The 16,610-nt window shown below is 50.8% G+C and overlaps 5 protein-coding genes across 5 annotated transcripts; 1 reads left to right on the forward strand and 4 right to left on the reverse strand.

The window, feature by feature from the left end:
• Positions 1-487: 487 nt before the first annotated feature.
• IAR55_004502 (uncharacterized protein) lies at positions 488-2,079 on the reverse strand (the record flags this gene model as incomplete). The annotated part of the gene is made up of 2 exons (XM_066947600.1): positions 488-1,495; positions 1,774-2,079. 2 exons carry the CDS (start codon positions 2,077-2,079, stop codon positions 488-490), a joined length of 1,314 nt encoding a protein of 437 aa, XP_066802014.1.
• A 1,314-nt stretch (positions 2,080-3,393) lies between these two features.
• Positions 3,394-5,646, reverse strand: IAR55_004503 (mannose-1-phosphate guanyltransferase; the record flags this gene model as incomplete). The annotated part of the gene is made up of 13 exons (XM_066947601.1): positions 3,394-3,432; positions 3,492-3,584; positions 3,666-3,842; positions 3,905-4,008; positions 4,071-4,191; positions 4,318-4,516; positions 4,632-4,734; positions 4,804-4,933; positions 5,162-5,189; positions 5,287-5,294; positions 5,359-5,397; positions 5,550-5,559; positions 5,633-5,646. 13 exons carry the CDS (start codon positions 5,644-5,646, stop codon positions 3,394-3,396), a joined length of 1,065 nt encoding a protein of 354 aa, XP_066802015.1.
• Positions 5,647-6,338: 692 nt separating this feature from the next.
• IAR55_004504 (uncharacterized protein) lies at positions 6,339-7,284 on the forward strand (the record flags this gene model as incomplete). Its single annotated transcript, XM_066947602.1, has 3 exons — positions 6,339-6,533; positions 6,731-6,867; positions 7,032-7,284. 3 exons carry the CDS (start codon positions 6,339-6,341, stop codon positions 7,282-7,284), a joined length of 585 nt encoding a protein of 194 aa, XP_066802016.1.
• A 1,270-nt stretch (positions 7,285-8,554) lies between these two features.
• Positions 8,555-10,195, reverse strand: IAR55_004505 (uncharacterized protein; the record flags this gene model as incomplete). The annotated part of the gene is made up of 8 exons (XM_066947603.1): positions 8,555-8,658; positions 8,721-8,790; positions 8,854-8,916; positions 8,982-9,011; positions 9,150-9,448; positions 9,716-9,766; positions 9,910-9,976; positions 10,133-10,195. 8 exons carry the CDS (start codon positions 10,193-10,195, stop codon positions 8,555-8,557), a joined length of 747 nt encoding a protein of 248 aa, XP_066802017.1.
• Positions 10,196-10,745: 550 nt separating this feature from the next.
• Positions 10,746-14,196, reverse strand: IAR55_004506 (uncharacterized protein; the record flags this gene model as incomplete). Its single annotated transcript, XM_066947604.1, has 7 exons — positions 10,746-11,517; positions 11,571-12,111; positions 12,166-13,189; positions 13,244-13,667; positions 13,727-13,939; positions 13,998-14,013; positions 14,079-14,196. 7 exons carry the CDS (start codon positions 14,194-14,196, stop codon positions 10,746-10,748), a joined length of 3,108 nt encoding a protein of 1,035 aa, XP_066802018.1.
• Between the last annotated feature and the right edge of the window lie 2,414 nt (positions 14,197-16,610).

The raw sequence follows: 16,610 nt of genomic DNA on the forward strand, positions 1-16,610 counted from the left end.
GCAGTGAAACCTCGTTCCGGTATGCGGTGGCGATGACGTCCATTCCCTTTGGATTATTGATGTGGCTCTCCGCGTACGAACGATTTTCCCGTCATCTTATCAGCACCAGCTCCTGCCTGCCAAAACAAGCCCGGTCGATGCAAAACCGGTTGAGACTGTCAGGTTTGAAAGCCGTCCATGCACATCGGAGCGAACATTCGTATCAGGTGAAAGGCAGATCTTACTCGTTGATGTCATCATTGATCGCTCATCTCTTGCATCCAGTTAGATAGATGCGTAGACTACTTTTAGTTGAGTCTGATCCTGATCGTCCCTTCTTTCTCCCAGTGTCGCAAAAGAGTCGCAAAACGATAACAAAAGCTGAACAAGGCAATTGAAGAGAAGAAAAACGAATGAATGTGGAAACGGAAAGCAATAAAAGTCCAACGATAACAGTGAAGATCATCCTCTCCGACAATATATAAATCATCACTAACCCCCGCACCACCTAGACCCACCTACTCTTCTGAGCCGGCTTGGCCCCTCCTGAATTCAATCCCATCCCTTCCGCCGCTCTGTGGTACTCATCTCCATCATCATCTTCGCCACCGTGATATGAGCCATAGGGGTCCGTCGAGTATTGTCCACTCTGCGCTCGTTTCGCTTGTAGATATGGATCTTCCTTGTACTGACTCTGTCCCCCTAGTTGTTCTTGTTGGGTGGAGAGACTGCTATTGCCATCCGGAGATCCTAGTGCTACGCCCCACTCGCCCGAGACGACCTGCCTCGAACCTCCGCCATTCCCAGTCGATCTCCTGTCATGTTCCTGAGGCGTTGCTGAGAGAGTTTCCATCTTTTCTTGCTCGGAATAGAACGGACTGTTCTGTCTCGCGGCAGCCGCTGCGGCTGCTGCAGCTTCCTTCTCCTGTTGAGCCTTGAGAGCTAATGGACTGGGCTTGTTGGGCTTGTGGCGATACGCGGGGTCGACCGCAGCGTTTGCTGCGGCATTCTCAGCAGCAGCCATGCGAGCCACTGCTCGTCCGGGCTTGCGCGGAGTCTTTTCTTCGGCAGACACAGGAGCTGAGATGGGCTCTTCGATATGGACAGGGGCTGCTGGTTTTTCGTCGGCATGCCCATAAGAAAGGGGCTCGGTACCATATGTCTGAGATGGGATAGGTTGACCATATTGATCGTATCCATAGTCAATTTGTTGAGGCTGGTCAATCCCTGGTTGCGTTTGCCATCCTTGCTCTGCGGCCGTGCCGTACGCTGGGTCATTGCCGTTCCGGTATGTTGGACTGGTGGGGTACCCAGGACCATCTGCATTGTACGGGTCATGTGATCTGGGAGCGGGGGCAGCGGCTCGAGGCAGCACTGGGACCGGCGGTATCAGACCTTTTTCCGAGACGGGTGACTTTTGACCCGACGGGTTTCGTGATGAAGAAACGGTAGGTCGAGCTGATTTGGCCTCGTTGGCTTGGCGCCGCTTTCGACGTTGACGCGCTTCCCAGGCCTCCTGTAAGTGACTGTCAGCGAGTGGTTCTTCGTTATACGCAAACGACGCGCCGAGCTGGACTGGGATCATTCAATGGAACGTCGTATAATAAAGATGTCATGAAGGAAAGCGGAATCCGCTTCCGTGGGGAGGCTTCGCTAGCTGTATTTTGCCAAGCTCGCCCAAAAGTACAATCCACGTCTGCCAAGAACCGTTTTCACCAAGAGGTCGCGCTCCGCAGCCCACCTTTTCGTCCCCGCACGAACGCGGAATGCAAAAAGAGCAGAAAAGGGACTCACCCTCCTCTCCTTCTGCTTCTTCTTGCCCAACCACCACCACAGTCCAAACCCAGCGATAGCCAAAGCCATCCCACCCGCCAAGGCGGGGATAGCGATGGCTACAGGGAACCCTGATTTCTTGTGAGATGGTTCTGAAGCCGGGGTTGTGGAAGAGGACGAATCGTTCGCTATGACCGATATGGTCACGTAGGATTGACGTTCGACGAGCAAGGCGAGATTGGGCGCTAGCTCGGGTGCATCGGTGGGTTCGGGAAATAGAAGAGAGATGACTGGTGATGGGTTGGGATTGGGATTGGAAGGTGGCATCGTGTGATAGAAATTGAAAGGAGAATTGGGGGAAGCGATACTGGATGTAAAGCATGATTAGTGTCCAGGTCTTTTCTTTTTGCAAGGCATGGTGTTGAATCATGGGGACGATGGCGAGGATGAGTATGGAGCAACAAACCGCGTCTTCGCGGTCACTGGTCCCCGGACGTCGCTTTGACGCTCCGCAGTAGCAGATGAAGGACCCTTCGGGAAGCAACTCGATCCCATGCTCCGTCCTGTCGGCCGCTTGACCCAGAGCTCTGACGAATAGAACCGGATTTCACTGCCCTCTCATCTCACAAATCTTCCTCAACAAGCAAGGCCGAGATCCAAGGAAAGACGATACGAGAAACATCCCAAGCTCACAGATATCGATACGGTCAACAATATTCTCCCTTTCTCTTTCTCCTTATACTATATATGGCTTGTCCCTTGAGTGATCGACCGTAGCTCAAGATTCGCGTCTTGACTGCTGTATATGTATTCCTCCGATTCTGTCACTGTATGCGCAAAGGGGGGACCTGCAGAGGCGACGTTGTTGTACGTTGTGTTCTGGGAATGGTCTATTTCTGATCCGCGGTCTGGCGCGTCGAGAGTGGAGGTGAAAGACGACTACGATGTCGTGAGTGTCGTGAAACTGAAAGGAATGTGGTTTATGATATGAATGAGAGTGAGATACTTGGGAAGGGAGGAAAGTGTCGAAGGATGCGAAGAAGAAGACCGTAGGAGTACAGTGCTATCGTATGTGATCTATTATGTGTGATGGACAATTGAACACAGTTCAGAAATAGTCAACAGTCACTGACAATAAAAGACAAACAACGACTGATTTGTCTTTTTCCCATCGGGCACGGGGAGAAACCCACATTACCCACATTTTCGGGGAAGTACAGGGTTCAGTCTTCCCATGATTTAGCATTCGACAAAGGCACATTACCCCTTTCAGCGATTCTTACGCTTTCTTCGTATCACAACGTGGCAGCAAAGCAAGCAAGCAGGACAAGCAATCTCTATCATAGGGTGGGGGTGTGCATGACAGCAAAGGGGAATATGGGATCCTCGACCGGAACCGACACCATAGTACCAATCTGTATGCCTTCTGTGAGATAGTATGGACAGTAGTGTATATAGGAAATGGAAGAGACAAGGTGAAAAGGTGGATGTATGGTGCGAAGATGAGGTGACGAAATGTAAGAGGGTTTGAGATACGCGTCAGATCCTAATCAGTCGAACAAGGGCATCAGTACCGTTCCAGACGATCCTGAAAATGACATGATCGTAGTCACAAAGACGCGTCCAAGCACAACTCACACTTTACATGACAATACGAGGCTCAGTGATGGAGGTAGAGATCTGAGAAATTCGACCAGCGTAAGTCGATGCAACCGACCTCTTTCCACGGCAGTACTTACACTCTTGTGAGGTAAGACGGAAGCACCGTTCACATAGAGCTCATCCTTGATCGTCACGTCGTCTCCCAGGACAGTGATGTTCTCGACTCGGGTCTGAAGAAGACCATGGATAAGTTAGAAATGCTCTCCAGAAGGACCGCGCACTCAATGTTGCCTGAATAGCTCGCAACTCACCCATCGTCCAACATTACTGTTCCAACCGACGATAGAGTTGGCGATCCATGCGTGATCTCGGACGACAGCGTTGGACATAATAACACATCGTTGAAGTCGGACACCGGGGCCAATCTTGGCATCAGGGCCGATCACGACGTTGGGACCAATCACGGCGGTGGGATCAATCTCGGCCGTCTAGAAAATTGGTACATCGTCAGCTTCACGACAAACGCACAAGAGCAAACCAAACAACTCACAGGGTCGACCATGACATTACCACCGTAGACCCACTTGTTCTTGGCAGGGTCGGTGAGCAACGGTGAGTGTTGAGATGTCAAGTGAGAAAGGTAGAGGCAGGTACCTGTAGTCGATTATCGGACATTCAGCACACATACGAAACAAGTCTTTCAAGAATCAACGTACCAGACAAGAAGTCCTTTGGTTGACCAACGTCCATCCAGAATCCTTGCAAGTCGAATGAATGCAGTTGTTGGTCGGCGGCAATAGCAGGGAAGACCTCCTTCTCGATGGAGGTGGGTTGAAGCTGCAAGTGTGCAGGGGTCAGCGGATATTCTCGGTCCTATGTCATATGTCAAAGCATCTCGATGCATCCAATGATTCTGAGGTAGCCGCAGCGTGGCAGAACGCGCTACAAAGAGACTTGACTCACCTGGATCCGGTCCAAGACGCTGGGGTTGAAGATGTAGATACCGGCGTTGATCCTGTTGCCAACAAATTCGACTGGCTTCTCAACGAATCGGTCGATGACGGTAGATCCAGGTTTGGTAACGACGACACCGTAAGCCGAAGGTTCTGCGACCTTGGTGACCATGATAGATCCCTCAGCACCGTGGGCAAGGTGGAAATCTCTGCGTTAGCGGAATCCAGATTAGCGAAGGATCACCCCATTATGGAAGATGGATTGCTTGAGGCAAGGGAGTCATTGACGTCTCCAGGATGTTACTGCTGGTGATGCCCACTCACCGGAAGGCCTCGAAGGGGTAGACACAGGTTACATCGGAGTTCAGGACGAAGAAGGGGGAATCATCCTTGCCCAGGATTTCACGAGCAAGAGCAAGAGGTCCGGCTAAAACGGCACAAGGTCAGCATAATGTTCCTTCGGCTCCCTCGTGCCAGGCAACGGAGGAGAACGCACCCGTTCCAAGAGGCTCAGTCTCGACGCTAAAGTGAATAGTGATCCCGAATTCTTCTTCGGTCTTCTTGAGGACTGAGACCATCACTTCGGGTCGGTAGTTGACAGCGAGGACGATGTCCTTGACGCCGGCCTGTGAGAGAGATGTCGTTGGGATTGGAAGGGGGAAGAGACGGTATGGGATGACAGGAGAGATCAAGTTGAAATAGAGATAAGTCAGGCGATGTGAGATGACGGAATTTACGCAGATGTCAGATAAGGATGTCGGCGATCGTGAGGATGTGGTAGATGTAGAGGATCCATTTAAACGAGATAAAGATGATCAGCAATGGTCTAACGGATGCCGACGGAACGAACATACCTTGACAAGTGCTTCAATCTGGTGCAAGCTGTAAGAACGACACAAGATCAGCACCAGCCCGAATTTACCGAGGCAGAATCACACGTGTGGTGAAGAGCAAGAAAGAATAGATTGCCGCTGCTCACATCATAGCCTAGTGCAAGAGCGGTGACTATCAGCTGCGATTCGGACTAGTGCGGTTGGGATTTGTAGCTCACCTTGTTACAGAACTCGACGAGAGGTTTGGGCCATGACAACTAGAGAACTCAAGTGGATCAGATTCAAGTCCTTGCTACATTCCTGTGATTTTTCTGGTCCACTCCTGTCGAGAAGCAACAGGTGCGACGTGTAGGAGGAGACATGCGCATGTCACTCCGATGGACAAGGAGCAGTGGAAGAGTCAACTCACGGTCAAGGGCCTGAGTCGAGTACCGAAACCACCGACGAGAATTAAGGCGTGATCAAAGGAGGAGAGTTAGCTCTACCGTTCACAGTCGGACCATCATGTTTTGTACAATGGATTTGGAGATAAAGAGGTACTTATCTTCATCTTGTCCTTGTTTTGTGTTAGGTGAGTGATATGAAGGTATAAATGCAAGGAAGCAGGAGGTATGAAGATGAAAGGAACGTGGTTGTGGTCGTGGTTGTGGTGGTAGTGGTAGCGTTGGAAGTGGTAGTAGTGGTAGTAGTAGCCTTTCTTTTTACAGCAAAGCAGACCCGAACAACAGCAAAGTCGGCGAAACACGTTGAAGGAGAGAGAGGGAGAGTGAGAATACGGGCCCAGAGCTAGAAACCTGCTAAAATCCAGGGAAAACCATTGTTACTGAAGGGTAGGTAGGTAACTGGCGCGCGTCGGGAAAAAAAAAGAGAGTTACTCAGTTACTGCCACTTGCGGGATCAAACGACAGGGTCCAAATACCTGCTATTACATAAAATACTGGCGGGAAAGGTTTGCTTGATACGTGGAATAAAGGGGGGGGGGGGTTTAAATGGGGAGGCGAACGATTAGATGACAAGGGGGTTTATCCCATTTTATCCGATTATTTCAAAAAGATCCATCTCCAGTTGTAACAGCAGGTTTACCGGTGTATTTTTGTCTTTTGCTCGTCCATCATCAATCACTCAGTCTGTTCTCAACACTCTTTCATCTTTCAAATATTACTCCTTCCTAGCCCCCACACCTCTTGCACCGCCCACCATGCGTATCGAAAAGTGTTACTTCTGCTCAGCCAACGTCTACCCTGGCCATGGCACCATGTTCGTCAGAAACGATGCCAAATGCTTCAGGTTCTGTTCGTCCAAGTGTCACAAGAACTTCAAGATGAAGAGGAACCCTAGGAAGGTCAGATGGACAAAGGCGTTCAGGAGGTCAAACGGCAAGGAGATGGTCGTGGTGAGTGCTGGCTTCTGGGATCCTGTCTTGTGTAGCAAAATAGGGAGGGAAGGCTGACGAAATATTTTCCTCCTCCTCACCCCTTCTCCAAACTCCACTCGGTTCTTCTCTTGTTGCCCGGACACTCTTGCCTCCTTCCGCTTGACTTGTCTTCTGCCTCATCTCGCCGGATCCAACATGTTTCTTCTATTGTCCAGGACACGACATTCGAGTTCGAGAAGCGACGAAACGTTCCCGTTCGATACGACCGAGAGCTCGTTGCCACCACTCTCAAGGCGATGGAGCGGGTTGCCGAGATCCGAGCGAAGAGAGAGAAGGCTTTCTGGAAGAACCGGTATGTGTGGTTGTTTCACCACCCGTTCCTGTTCATTGCGCGGCTCCTGCTTCCCCGACACCAAACCGATCAATTACCAGTCATTTTACACTTCCTGCTCTTTTTTTACCCCTACGCAATTCCTTCAAAGACCCGACCTCTTGCTAACTCACTCGTCTTCGCAGTATGTCCGGAAACACGGCCAAGAACGCCCGAGACACTGCCCTCGATATCGAACGACATCTGGAACTTGTCCAACCCCGAAAAACAGCCAATGCCACCGCCTCCATCGAGGAGAAGGAGAAGATCCGAGAGAAGCTCAAGGTCCGTGCGGCGGGACGAAAAGCTATGGCTTTACAACAGATGGGCGGGAAGAAGGAAAAGAAGTCGAGGTTGATCCCGGCGGAAGGTGGTGGGATGGGCATGTCTCTGGATTGAGGCGTGGAAGGATGGTATGGTATGGTCCGGGGCTTACTGGGGTGACAAGATGTTGTATGATAGATGGCGGTACGACATGTACGATTGGTCCTGGGATCATCATTGACGGTGTGTCGGACTCACTTGTTGAGCAACGCATACGACTGACAGCATGAAGTGACTGACGTTGGAACTGCCGATGGTACGATCAACTCACTCGGACGGGATATAGACATTCACTTCACCCCCTCGGATTGGGAGGGCACAGCACAATCTGAAATCAACGACGCTTGGGACCTTCGCTCCCTCTTCCCTACCTCAAACCTGGCACAGCCACCTTCTATCTGTCCCAACCTCTATATAACATCTCCTGACCAACATTATCGCTTTCCAACCAAGGAATTCAAATACCCAACTGTGACGGCTCTGACCGTTATATATATATATATATATATATTGTTCTCCGTATCGAGTCCACTCGTTCGATTCTCGGGGTTGGTCCATGGACAAAACTCAACCTGATCACGTACAATGAAAATGAAGATTCACGTAACATCAGTGAGTCGCAGTGCAGTGCAGTCTGCGGAATCCGAGCAAGTCCCAGCCAGCTAGTGCGACGGGTCAACTTCTTCGAACGAGATCATCCAATTGAATAACTTGCTCCGATGACGATGAGACTTTGTGATGGTCAGGTTGAGGAGTACCCGATGGATGGCCGGCTAGACCTGCACTGCAAAGCAAGTAGGAACTGGGGAAGTGCTTTCGACTCTGTTATGAATTCGCCGCGGAGAGTCTTCTTATTTGGTCGTCTGCAGTATACCATTCCATCATACTGGAATGTGGTGCATTGCAGAACAGAACCTTCTACAGTAAGAATCACTGCCGGACTTGTTTGAAGTCACTTCTCCGCACTTACCACCCCCCTTCCTTGCCTCATCCACTCAACGCATCCCCATCCGCACTGCACCGCACGACAAGCCAGCCACCAAATTATCCTCCCCGCTCCCGCTCCCTCCCTTTTTAGATCTTGCGATCCGATCCATACTTAATCCAATCGAGCCAATTCAAATGCGGCAACATGTGTGCGGTCGATGACCCATACAGTGATCTGTCATCAAGAATTCACTCGTTCGGTTCCCATATGCACTTGGGAGTCCTTCTCTTGGACATCTTTATACACGTCCATATCGTCATACTACACTAGCCCACGTACTGTCCTTCGCAACGATGCTCTCTAATGCCTTCTGACCTCTCACCACACCGTACTACATCGTCAAGATATGCTCATCGCTCACTGTACGCGATACTTGGCTTCTCTAGCATCCATAATGTTCTTGAGCGCATCCACCTTCTCGTCCTTGGTCGCATTATAAGCGATCTTCGCCTGGTTGAAGGCTGTGTGTCCCGCAGAGATACACATCAGTCCCGCTCCGATTGGACGCCCTGATGCCACTCACGATTCTCGGGCGCTTTCTGGAATTGCTTGTAGATGATATCGCGCATCTGGTTCTGCCGTAAACCGGGGTGCTTACGAGGCGATACTGTCAGCGATCCAACGAGTCGAAAGTATGAGCGCCGTTGAACACTCACCTCCTCTTTGAGAATGGGTAGCTCTCGCTCGAGATATGCTTCGAAAGCAGCTTTAAACCGTCTCTGTGGTGGGTGTCAGGCGTTGTATCGTAAGATTGCGGAACATCAAGGTCGTCGCAAAGACATACCTCGGGATGAGCATCGACGACAAGGCCAGCCTAAGGAGTGGAGGTATCAGCAATGGTTCGACGACGATGAACACTGCAGGGCAAAAGAGTCGGCAGCACAGCGCTGGGTGGATACTCCAACACTAGACAGCGAGACTTGTGTGCAAGATGAACTGTGTCCAAACCCACCTTGGCACCGAGAGCGGCCTTATCAGTCTTCTGATTAACGATCTCCAACGCCTCCAACATCTCATCGATCCCCTTCGCACTTAGTTCCACCACCTCCTCATCCTCACCATCCGGCCCTTTCGCCTTCCTCAAACCTAGAGGATCATTCAGCCCGTAGCCTGCGACGCCGGTGCCTGTGGGGGTGAGTTTGTCCGACGCAGGCTTCTTCTTCGCCCCTGCCTTCGGGGCAGATTTAGCCTTTGTTGGAAGTGAAGCTTCTTCGGCGGCTAAGAGGGCTTCTTTCTCTGCCTTCTTTCGAGCTGCAACGACGAGTCAAAGACGACGCGAGTCGTACATTGATGTGGATGCAAGATGTATCGTGGAAGGTGGGAAGGTGAGGACGGATGGCAAGAGTATTGTCGCAAGTTGAGAAGACACGGAAGGCAACGATCAACAGTCGGTCGATTCGTCATGTCATGTTGGGAGACAGCGAGCGTGGGTCAGAGAATCAGGCAGATGGAGAAAGTCTTACATCAGTATTCCCCTTCTTTCGTGGTTACTATTACCAAGAGCATACGCCCACTGACCTTGTTCAGCAGCTTTAGCAGCAGCAGCTTCGGCCTTTGAGCTTCCCTTGGCTGAATGGATGAGACGCAGTGTCAGCACCGACATCCGTATCAGCTGACCTCCGGGACCTCGTCAATTCCGTAGTACGAGTACCGTCTTCTCGGATCGAACATTCCATTGAGATGACATGATAAAGCGCGGAGCATCTGCTCACCTCCGTCTTTCCATGCGTCTGCTTCTTTAGCTTCTTTGGCTTTCTGTTCAGCAGCAGCTTTCTTCTCCTACACCAGGACAGACCATGATCAGCTTTTCGTAGGACGACGATCTCAAAATATCTATCTTCATCTTCTTGTCAGAATAGAGGGACCTCCATGTAGTCTTGGTGCTCGTACTGATCATGTGATGGTATGCTGGAGACAGGAGCGTTGAAGACTCACTTCGTTCTCGGCTTTCTTGGCTCGTCCACCTTCTTTCTTCGCATTACCACCTTTAGGCGCCATAGTGGTGTTGGTTTTTGCTCTTTTCTCAGAGATAGTCAACTTGTCCGGTATCGACGACCACCGGAGACTGTTATATGAGAAGGTGACTGGTGTTGAGTTGGATGGTGAAGGTCATAGAAAAGCGAAGAAAGGATCACATAACAAACGCACAGTGTGACGACCCCCATAGAGGGAAAGTGGAGGTAGTCCATCCCACCTAGTTCGACCAAGCGAGGACAGGTCGTCTCATTTCGGCCGATTGCGTATGTGCAGTACCGCACGACGTAGATGCATATTGATACAAGTCCATCCATTGTTTCGTTCTCTGTGTGCGTTGTGATCTGTATGTATATACTTGGATATGCCTATGTGTTTCACGTTTGCTCGATTACTTGCTACTAATACAACTTTGTTTCTGGTCTACCCGACTCTAACCTCAAGACGCGTGGTATGAAGACGATCTCCAGAGAAATGATCCAAACAAGATTTCTGATACGACTGACTTCTTGTCCGGGCAAGACCTTTGCCCTTCTATCCCGGTGGGCTTCTTGAATCTGCCTGGAGATGACCGCTACTTGGCAAACTGCCTGGCCAAAGCTTTCTGTCGCAACTCCCACTTCCTCCTCTCCTCCTCTTCCTCATCCATCAAACCTAATACCAGGTCGTCCGGTCCTCCGTCATCTTCAACAGCTCTTCTATACTCTTCCTCCCACCCTTCGCCCCACTCCTCCTTGTCTCTGTCGGATTTTTCGTCGCCAGCCAAAGAGCTCTCGGTATTGGTAGTCGGTAGGACACCGCTACTTGGCGAGGAATTGGAGTTGTCCTCGTCGTCCTCAGCAAACGCTTCCATATCTCTATCGGGTCCGGAAGCAAAAACCGCGTCCTCTTCGAAGCTCAATTGGTTGGCCAAGGTCTCACTTTGACGACGTTGAGTACGTATATGTTGAGCTCGCGCATATTCCCGTTTCATCCTGTCCACTCCTTCGCCCAGCCCTGCAGTCACAGATCGGATCGGAATCGGACTATGCCACTTCGCTTTGTAAGGATATCCGTTAGGCAAACCAGGCAGCTGAGGTGAAAGTCGTGGTTCAATCACTGAGTGAAGCGCCGACAGAAGAGGTTCGTCAAACGATTTGGCTTCAATTGATGAAGCAGATTTGGCTTCCACCTCGTGACGAAAGACGAGCCTATGAGTTCTTGCTTCTACATCAATAATCGATAGAGGGGAGTAATCATCGATAGGTCGTGCTGCGAAGAAGTCGACCTGGTGAGAAAGATAGACAGACGAGGGCAGAATCCGGGGGTTTGTACAATGAGTCTGTATTTCTGCACGAGCGAGTGATCTACATGTATGTCGTCAGGTATCAGGTCAAGCGTGGTCGTGCCACATGCTCACCTCGTAAGACTTTTACCATTCCCGTTCGCCTTTTGGGTTCTGCCAGAAGTGGCAAGGAGCGTGAACTCATCATCTCCAGCTGGCAAGGCCCACTTCGCCTTGATCGCCGACTGGGCCGCCAGGTCACTTTGTTCTCCAAACGCCTTACTTCGCATCATTTCCGTTAACGCGCTGCCTCGTCTCTGCATCGGAGCAGGTACTGTGGGAGATTCAGTCTGATTCACAGCGCGGACTGATATTCTAGCCACTTCCAGGACACCATTCAAGGACCTGAAGATACCGATATCTTGGCAAAGGAGTTGTCGCAAGAGTGGATGTTGGCGATGGGCCAAGAAGCCGAAGGTTGCTCCGGTAGTTTTGACTGTGCTCGGTGACTGCTCCGGAGTAAGGGTGCTATCTACACTATGACGCCCCGGCCAAAGTCTCACAATCGGCAAAACAGTAGTCGAAAGAGGATACATCTGCGAAGAGTTGGTGACCCCGGTAATGGCGTGTGAAGCGGCTGTTGGCGGTCCACCTGACGGAGTAATGGGAAAGACATCTGCAACGACGATGAGATGAGCGAATAGGAAGGGCCAACAGCCGCAGTACTCACGGATTGTTCCTTTAGAGGTGCTTACTCCGACCCAACGACCCATCTTATCCCATCGGACATCGGATACAATGGCAGACGTGTGACCTCTCCTCAGCTCATATATATGCCAAACCTGGCCTTTGCAGTCACTAAGTATTTCGCTTCTGAGAGCACCAGCAGGCTGAATCTGAACTATATGGAACGATTTTCCATCTGTTGGCGCTACGAGGAGTTGTGTACCGTCCGAAGAGAAAGAAAGATGTGATATAGGATAGGCTTTACTATCTGATGAGCGGCGAGTGGTCTGGACTTGCGTTGGTACACCTTCGAGTCGATTGTGGGGTGACGAGGTAGGTAGACGGAAGTGAGCGATAGTTTCGAAGGCGGGTGTAGAACGGAAATCAGCAGAAGAAGAGGAAGTGGTTCGTGGTGAATTTGAATGGGATGGCTGAGCAGATCGAGCATCCCTTGTGAGTCTGGGGAATAGATCCACGATCTTGATCCACTCTCCTCCCGCAGGAGACGAGGTAGTTGTCATGTCGCCCAGCACACGAGACTCCTCCAATGACCGACTTTCCACTTCGAGAGCAACATCACTCTCCACACTGGCGAACCCGCCGCTACTAGAATCCGTCGGAGCGCTACGAGCCAGTTCGGTGTTGCGCGCCTTGCTAGCGACTTTTGCACCCATTTTCAATCCAGCCCAAACGCCTCGAGCGACACCGCCCCCAATTTCCACCGCGGAGGATATGAGTGCTGCCTGTTGGGACTGCTCGTTTGTTGTGAGAGACGTTTGTCCAACGCAATCTGTAGCCGCCGTTCGCGATGTCCGACGCGACGAGGATGCTGTCACTATTGTTCCCAAACCATCAGATCCTGGCGCCCGTGGCGCTTCGTCAGTCGCAAATGCGAGAAGACGCCCTGATATGGCGAAGACAGGGAGCGAGGTACGGGGGTCATGCGGTAGATGAGGAAGTGACGGGTGAAGAGGTGCAAAAGTGACTGGGTCGAAGAGATGGATAGACGGTGTGGGATGCGAGACAGCCTGTTCCCGACGCTGTCAATTTCTCGTCCATGCACGTCATATGCTCCAACTCACCACTGCTATCGCCCTGGTCGCTGAGTGTACAGCTGCTGCAGTACCAGTACCCAGTTCGATCCTGCTAATGGCCGTTCCTGTCCTAAGACTGACAATCGCCAAAGCCAAGAGACCCAGTGATGATTTGCGGGACGCCAGTGTGATTGTCGTGAAGGCAACCAAAGGCCCGTGTTCATTCCACGCGGCAGTCCTCTCCAGTAGTCTGGCACTCAGCACCTGCTCAAAGTTGTTCGAGCTGCTCGATACGTGGCCCACAGACACGGACGAGCGCTCGGTCTCATCGTCGTAACGTATGGTGGGTATCGAAAACATCTCTTCGGGAGCAGGAAAGGTCTCATGAATGTGGGGATCGTCCGGTATGACGTTGTCGTGGACAGAGAAGATCTGGAGAGCGTACGTTTTAGACCAAACAAGCAGTAGAGGACTGAAATGCGGCCTAGATCAGAAAAGGCAGTATATAGCAGGAAAGGACGTCGAGCTCACACTTTGCCTCTTCCATCGCTCAAGTCTCCTTCCTGCCAAACCGCCTTACTACCTTCGGCTCCAGTCCCAATCGCCGTACGGACGTTTGAGTCGTCGACGAGAGCGGCAGGCTGTTTGGTTGGTGATGGGGGTAGAAACCCCTTCAGGGAAGGAAGACCAGACAACGCAGAGAGGTGAGATATGATAGGACTGAGGATAGAGTCTTTGCTATCACTGTAAAAGGAAGTTCGTCAATACCTTGAACACGCTGTCAAAGTATCGCAACACTGACCCGACATCTACAGCTGCTAAAGGAGAGGTATAGAATCAGTATCATCCGCCAGGAAGCTGATGTACGCGGAGTAGAGCTCACGAATCCCCGTTCTTCTAGCCTTTTCATTGCCATTCACACTCGCCTTGCTGCGCCTGTCGTTCTTCCGCCCGTCGGATCGCTGTCGCCTATCATGGTCGACATGGTCCGACAAGGGCATGAAGGGATGAAGCGGGGAGTCCGACTGGGCGCGGGTTTGGCTTCAGAAGTGTACGCGGACGTCTGTATGTGTAGATAAGCAAGTATGTCCACTTTACGAGGCGGTAGATGAGCAGGAGCTGATACTGGCACTCAATTAAGGGTACTTGGGATATCAACAGATGCAAGATCGACCTACGATATTCAGGGAGTGGGTCGTGTGCTATGTAAGCAGGCTAAAGTGCGATGTGGTGAAGAAAATAGAGAAAAACGCTATTGCAAGGTCGTCGAAGAGATGACGATGTTGATGATGATGAGCCCCTCCGAAACGAATATGAGGTTATTTCAACCTTGTGATGATGTAGATTGCCTTGACCGTCCGATGAGGTGGCAAAGCCGTGTATGATTTGTGTCGGTACTGTGACCGATTAAGGGACAAACGTGGGGGAACGATTGCACAAATGTGATGCTTGGATATGTAATCAAGTCGGATGAGGTGTCGCCGTATGTTTCTGTATGTATAACTTATGTGAGTAGGTTCAGAACTGAATAGACAGGTGTGGACAAGCGTATTACAAGGCGATAAATGATGATGATGACAACAACAACGCGGGTGACAAGCGGCAGCAGCAGCAGCAAGCAATGATCGACTCGGGAACACGTCTCACTCACTCACCGTTACCCGGTTAATAATGATCCCTCCCAATGTGGCAAGTGGCAAAAAACAGTAGTTATCCGTCCTATCATTATCTTCGTCTTCAGGGCATGTAGTCATAGCCTTCTACAGATCGATGAGCATGCATTGATTGGGTCAGATCGCACGCATGCTCGGGGAGAGGGGGGGGGGATTTTACGTTGCATTGTAGGAACGAAACCGATAGCGGTTGAAAACGGGTGTGGGACCAATGCAGCGCTCGCGTCTGATCGTCGTAAGTTACTGGATCCAAATGTGCAGACGAATGCTGTGGGTAGGCTATCGCAAAGTACGAGAAACCGAAGAGTCTGCTATCAGGCCCAGAGTGTATTGCAATCTCGAGATCCTGATTTGACCAGGCTAGGCGTGTGAGTAGAAGATCGTGGCCCGAATTCTGCTTCGTCGCGAGAGAATCGTATCATTGTTCTGCACGTCCCAATCTAGCCTTGCACTGGAGCGCTAGAGTACAATGACACCTGTCTGGCTTCTCCATTTATGGCTGTGTCACCCGACAAGGCTTCTGTCACGGGGCCACTCAAACATCGTATACCAGCAGTGGATCAACGTCAGGTGATTGGACCGTTAGAGCAGGCATTGCAAGAAATCCTAGCTGGTGTCGTGAGGAGCAGACTCTGGATGAAAGCAATTCCTATTGTACACCTCGCCAGAACTTCTACCGTTCCTTGATTTCTGTGGCCCCACCTTTGGCTCGGTGAGAACATTGATCTGTGAGTCACACTGTAATGATGAAGGAGTGGATCTGGTGTGTGAGTACAGAAAGGATGGACCTAAAGCACACGGTATGACTGAAATCAACAACTCCAGTTCCACCATGAAGTATAAAAAGAACAGGGCGACACAATGTGTAGAAATTCAGCGAGAATGCGACTCCTGAAAGCTTTGGCCTGACCAAAGAAGACTTGTTCAATCGTCCGGGACATTTCCTGCCGACATCGATCACCCTCGACATGTAAAATACGAGCTGCTCGACACGTGCCTATGCCAAATTACCCACAAGTATAGCGACCCGGCAATTGCTGACCTGTACCTTCCTCGGGATAACTTATAGATGTAAAGCCATACCTCTCCCGCTCAAGGTTGGCAACAGTCCTCGACAAGTCGATGCGGTCGCGAACGCGTACGTACAGTAGCTGCTGGGGGCGGTACGCCTTGACATCGTTTTAAAAAAGTAGCTAATGAAACCGGAAATGGTCCACACGTCACAGGATACTATTTTGATACAAGCCATACCTCGACTCGTATACGGCAATTTGTCCGCGCTCAACAAGTTTATTCGGCTCGACTGAGCTTTGCACAATGCTGACCTCTTCAAGCTCAACACCATTGCTTAATTATTATAACGAAGGTCATGGAGCCGACCAAGGTGACGAAGATGATGTACATCCTATGAGCTTCTCGTCTATCTGGATGTCCGACTGCTGTCGCCATGATGCCGGAACTCACTGCTGGCAGTCAGTCCCAAACTGGCAACCGTGTGGTTGTGGTAGATCCGATATGAGGAGGATATGGCGGCGCATGATTTCCACTCGGACCCTTCTTAGCAAGTTGACCCCCCTGAATACAAGGAGTGGAAGCGATGCACATAGAGACGCGTATAAAGGTATGATTCCGACCAAACGGGAGTAATCATAAAACCAAGCCACCGAACACCAGAAGCCAAGCCAAATTAGACGAAACGAAGAACTCGGGGCCTTTATCTAAGGGATTTATTTCTTACTTGC

This window comes from Kwoniella newhampshirensis, chromosome 8, assembly GCF_039105145.1.
Source record: "Kwoniella newhampshirensis strain CBS 13917 chromosome 8, whole genome shotgun sequence".
Lineage (NCBI taxonomy): Eukaryota > Fungi > Basidiomycota > Tremellomycetes > Tremellales > Cryptococcaceae > Kwoniella > Kwoniella newhampshirensis.